The sequence below is a fragment of the Akebia trifoliata genome, chromosome 7 (assembly GCF_017979445.1).
Source record: "Akebia trifoliata isolate Shusen 1 chromosome 7, ASM1797944v1, whole genome shotgun sequence".
Lineage (NCBI taxonomy): Eukaryota > Viridiplantae > Streptophyta > Magnoliopsida > Ranunculales > Lardizabalaceae > Akebia > Akebia trifoliata.
Genome location: NC_141381.1, coordinates 2,748,428 through 2,753,808, shown reverse-complemented (window position 1 = coordinate 2,753,808; position 5,381 = coordinate 2,748,428). Strand labels below are relative to the sequence as shown.

Sequence of the window (5,381 nt, the reverse complement as noted above, 5' to 3'; positions counted from 1 at the left end):
TGTCTTTATTAAAGTGATCCTAAAGTATAATGTGTCACAATCTTTTGGACATCCTGAAAATCAGATTGATTAGTGACTTCTAGGCATTGATTTGACTTCCCCAAAAATGATAAAACCCAATAGCCAGAAACTAGTAATGAAAAATTCTTGAATCAAAGGATGAGAATTCTTTGGAGGTTGATTTTCATAAAATTAGCAAGTGGTGGGCCAAACATTCATTAAGTCAGTGAGTCGAAAGAAAGTACGTGGAGAAATATTTATCAAAATTTTAATTGGTATATTTAAGTGTAGTTTTTAATTCCCTCATAAACAAAGGAGTGGCTAGTTAATTTGATATAGAGCCTTTCGTTCAGACTCTAGTTCTTCCGAATCTTTCAAGTAGGGGTTATAGAATCTATTGTTAGATTTAGTTTGTTTTACGAAAGTGATTCTCTCGTAATCACAATAAGAAGTAAGCTACACTATGTTGGATTAGTATCTTATTACAATTTTGGAAAATATTAATTTCTTGCAAACATATATATATATAAATTTCTAACCCCATCAAAAGTGATTTACAAAAAATGTTTGGCACCAAACTTGGCAAGCTTTAGGGCTGCGGAACTGCTCCCACACACACACACACATATATATATATATATATATATATATATATATATATATATATATATATATATATATATATATATATATATATATATATATTTGCCCTAATGTCATTTTTTTGGGCTTAGTTATATAATATTCTGTATCGCAACTTTGGAATCAGTCCTAATAAACTTAGTGGATCGAGAACCTTACTTGTATAAAGAGAGTGAAAGTAGCTATGGGCAGACTTATTCTTAATTATAGAAGACTTGACTTTGGATAAAGTTAAATTTTAATTTTGAAAATCACTTTGAATAATAAAATCTATCATCCAAAAGCAAAAAAAAAAAAGACTTCCCTAGTTCTAAGATATGTTTTAAGGAGTGATTCATAATTAAAAAGAAGAAAATGACCAATCTCCCTCGAGAATTACCTGTTTAATAGGTTTTTTTTCTCTCTAAAATCATTATTGGCACAATCTTGTTAGAGTTGTTATTTTATTTTCTTCACAATATTATTTTTTTCATCTATACAAACATCCTCTATATGTTGGTGTCCAGTAATCTGATCCAGTATTATCTCGACAAACTTGAGGAGTACAAGAAACAGGAACCAAACAAAGCCCTCTACTCTTCAAATCGAATTTCGCCTCACCTTTATCTTTTCTCTCTAGAACTCCCCATGGATCCTGAATTAAGCCAAAATACTATAAATTTCCAACAACAAAAAAAAATGTAGAGTTAAAATAAATACATGAGAATTGAAGGAAAAAAAAGAAGAAGAAGAAAGAAATAAAGAAAATTATCAAAATTTGTATCACCTTGTTTGCGTTCGACTTCATGTATGGGTTGCTAAGTAGCTGCAGAAAGGAAATTAAGAGATGTGGGAAATCTTATTTTACAGAGAAATACAAAAAAATAAAAAATAAAAAATAAATTCTTTTGCCACAATTACTGAACCTACATTCAACTCAAGTGCATAAAGGTAAATTCATCAATTGTATGCATATTGACTGTATATCAAAAAATCATTTTCATAAAATATATAATTAGGAAATCGGATGGATGTTTTTGAAATATTAAAAATATATAGCTGATTTAGTAATTTCAGCAAAATGCATAACTGTTTTACTTATTGGCCCTTTTCTACTTTCATTTTATTTCTAACTAGAACTTGCGATTGCACACGAGTTATGAAACTTAATATTTATTTAAAATTAGAATTATCTTTATAATTAATTGAAAATTATTTTCCAAATTTCAAATAGATAGTCTAGGATTTTTTTTAAACCTATTAGTGTCATTTTAATATATTGCAAGGACATTTTTACCATTTAAAATAATAAAATAATATGGATTTGCACTCTTCACTCATTATAGTAATAAAGATAAGATAACTACTTTAATTATTCATTTTTATTGATATATTCTTTTTCTTAATTAAGGGTGATGAAAGGATTTTTCTTTATTTTTTTCTCAATTTTTGGATAAGTGGGTGATGCCATCTTCCACATTGTTGTTATTAGTGGGTAAGCTAATAATAATAATAATAATAATGATAATAATAATGCAGAAAGTAGAAGAGAGAGATCATATATAGTTATAATTACCTGCACTTGCTCTTGTAAAAACCTTATGTACCCAATTGCTTCTTGTAACACAGATGCAGTATCAGTCTGAAAAAAAAAAAAATTTAAATAAATTAAGATTTTTAAAGATAAATTCAATTGCCACACCAATTTTTACTTACAACACATCAATCCTTTTGAAATTAAGCAGTTATTTGCATATGGATTGGTGTGTTAATAGCAGCTCTCATTTTAAATTTCAAGATAATTATTTTATTTTTATATTTTGTTCATGTCCACCTTTCCAAATGGAGACACAAGTTGTTGAAGGCCAGTGATCCTATCTCCAAGCTTAGCTTTAGGAGCAGATACCTGTACATTTTTCAAAATTCACATTAGGTGAGACATTTTCACACACATATACACAAACACGCACAAGAACACACACACACACAGACACACACACACACACGAGTGAGACTACCTTGACAGATGGAACTGTAGAAGTCTCACGCTTAGGCTTTTTAAATAATGTCTCTGAGGTGTCATCACATCTTTTCCTCTTCCCTTCAGTTGTAACTCCTGTTCCTCTCCCATTTCCTCTTACCTGCACTCAATGTATTTAATCTTGAAATTTTAGACTTTATTTTTCTATTTGGGACTATATATATAGTTGTAAAACTGGTGGGGTGTAGTCGACTCGAAGCATTGCTGAGTTAACTCAATTTGATTGGATTTTAAGATGACTTGGCCTGAGAATTTGATGGAATCAACTCATTTGAATAAGTTCGAAAATGATCGAGTCAGGCCAGAAACTCAATTGATTAGTCATCTATATATAATAATTTTGTGGAAAATAAAAGATAAATATTTATTTTACAACTATGATATATTGGGACATCAAAGACTTTAATGGAATATTAGCAATATTCACAAACATGTTTTTTCATGTCTGTCCTAATAAATAATTCTTATTTTATCGTTTTGTGAAAAAAATGGTAAGGATTCTAAGCTAAGATTGCAATGGTATTTCTATGAATCACATTTTGAGGCCATTTGATATTTAAAAAAATAAAAATGTATTACACGAATATCATAAAAAAAAAAAAATTTTGCACTAAAAGATAAAATAAAAATATGAAAAACGCTTATTTACTAATATCCCATTGATATCTTGGACAAACTACATAATCTCAAAATTATAATTAAATCCTAATCAAACTCACTTACCGGCAAAGAAGTGTCACGCCCTTGCTTCTTACAATCTGTTGAATTCAAGGCTTTTAAACAAGGCTTGGAGGCTTGAAGATCCACTAATGGCTTCAAACAATCATTAAAAGAGGTAATATCTGATAAATTCCTTGGATTAGACCATGGCAAATCCGACATTCTATAGCAATATTTGCTGTTGTTGTCACCATCAACTGAGTTGTTATTACCCATTTGATATCTCAAACTATTACTCTTCAATGATCTATGAAGAAAAGTCTCAAAGGGTTCAGTTTCTTGATGTTGGCCTTCTACCTTCAGATCATGACCATAACAAGGCAAGAAACCAGAATTCCCATAACCTGTTCCGAATTCGGATGAAATAGGCATGTTTTGCTTCATCTGAGAAAGATCGGATCCTGGGTACTGGTCCATGGAATTCAACGATATGTTACGTGTCGGTGGTGGGGAAATTATTTGGCTATTGACGTCAGGGTATGGTGGTGCAATAGACCAATTGCTTCCCAAATTCGATAAATTGCTTAGCTTTTCATGTTCAAGGAAACTTCCATTAAATCTGCTTAACTGTTTCTCTATGTTGCTAAACGATTCAGAGTTGGGGAATTCCCAATAATTGTCTATTTTTTTCAAGTAATCGCAGGCTGGTTCGAACATGTCGGTCGAGATATTCTTTGATGAAAGTGCCTCAAGAAAGTTTTCTCCAGCATCTTGACTGTTGTGCAATTCTCCACTACTTCTGTATAATCGAAATCATAAAAATAAATAAAGTAAGAGGAGAAAAATTTAGGTTCCTAGAGGAAATTAAGTTTGAAAACCAAACATGGGTTATATGCGCTCATTATTCAAACAATTTTTCTTGGGTGAGCTTTCCATACTAATTTAAGTAAAGCATTCTCTCTCCTTTTGAACAGCTGTAATTGCACCTAACTATTACATTGTTCCTTGATTTTTTCTTCTAACTTAGATTCTTTCTCCACTTGATGCAATCAAATTAAACATGCATCAAACTGAACAATAATCTAGTTGTCTTTTGAACATTTTTCTTATGTTTGATGGTGGTGTTTAAGGGGCATCCATGTGGGCCCACCAGATGACTTCTCTTGTTGAGGATGGAAGTCTTGACAGATAGGGGATGGTGTTGCACAATAAGTGTTCAGCAGCCAACTCAATCTTTATAAGTTGTGGATGTTCTTGTAATTTCTCTTGTAGCATCAACATAGACGGGTCTTTGGGACTCTCTGATCTCTAACGATGATGAGACATGTTTGAAGTTCATGAACGATCTCTTCTGTTGTGTATAATTAAGAGGTATATATGTCTAAACCTAACAGAATATATAATAATTTAACTTACAGTAAAACCTGGTGCCATATCTGATTCGCAGACACGGGCTCTCCCGAAAATTCATTGGAGGACATGGGTTCAATGATTTGGCGTGATGCAGGTTCAAACAATTGGTGAGATGATCCATCGCTTAGGCCGGAGTGATTGGATGTGTTGGTGAATGAATTTGAGATTGAGATGTCCTCTTCACAAGAAGAGTTGGAATTAGGGTTGGGAGGGTGCCATGGGAAGACATTATTCAATGAAGAGAGAGAATTTCCATGGATCTCCCATAAGTTTGTTGTAGAAGATGAGTTTGCAACAGATCCTTCAGATCCTTCTTCAGCCATAATAATAATAATAACTCCCAATAATGGAAGAATGTAAGAGAGCTAAGGGTTGGGATTGGGTTCTTTCTTTGCTTTGGTGGTGGTGGTGTGAATTTAAAGAGTTATCCGTTGGTGGTGACGCATGCATGTAGGTTTTAAATTATCAAAGGGGGGACAATAGAATATGCAGCCTGCGTTCTCCACTAAAGGTAGTGCACAATAATTATAGAAAGTGATGGGCCATGAAGGGTTGTGGTTTGGGCTTGGGTTAGTAACTAGGATTATGGTCTTAGAACTGGAAAAGAGTACTTAATCTACTTGATGACTCGCGAGCGGAACCTAGG

The 5,381-nt window shown here is 32.4% G+C and overlaps 1 protein-coding gene across 2 annotated transcripts; it reads right to left on the bottom strand.

The window, feature by feature from the left end:
- Positions 1-1,009: 1,009 nt before the first annotated feature.
- On the bottom strand, positions 1,010-5,151 carry LOC147397973 (basic helix-loop-helix (bHLH) DNA-binding superfamily protein). Of its 2 annotated transcripts, none has more exons than XM_086448936.1 (7): positions 4,739-5,151; positions 3,386-4,121; positions 2,640-2,762; positions 2,456-2,527; positions 2,198-2,263; positions 1,409-1,447; positions 1,010-1,294 (listed from the first exon to the last, which is right to left on the bottom strand). In XM_086448936.1, exons 1-7 carry the CDS (start codon positions 5,056-5,058, stop codon positions 1,112-1,114), a joined length of 1,539 nt encoding a protein of 512 aa, XP_086305062.1. In that variant the 5' UTR covers positions 5,059-5,151; the 3' UTR covers positions 1,010-1,111. The 2 variants fall into 2 exon arrangements, with proteins under 2 accessions (XP_086305062.1, XP_086305063.1); XM_086448937.1 differs by having other exon boundaries at positions 1,010-1,276.
- Between the last annotated feature and the right edge of the window lie 230 nt (positions 5,152-5,381).

What these genes read in the sequence shown, in the direction of transcription:
- LOC147397973 (XM_086448936.1), bottom strand. Translation starts at nt 5,058, where the DNA reads ATGGCTGAAGAAGGATCTGAAGGATCTGTTGCAAACTCATCTTCTACA. An exon ending in TTGTGTCTCCATTTGGAAAG is followed by an intron (nt 2,264 to 2,455) that starts GTGGACATGAAC and finishes TTTTTTTTTCAG; the next exon opens with ACTGATACTGCATCTGTGTT. An exon ending in TTTTACAAGAGCAAGTGCAG is followed by an intron (nt 1,448 to 2,197) that starts GTAATTATAACT and finishes TCCTTTCTGCAG; the next exon opens with CTACTTAGCAACCCATACAT.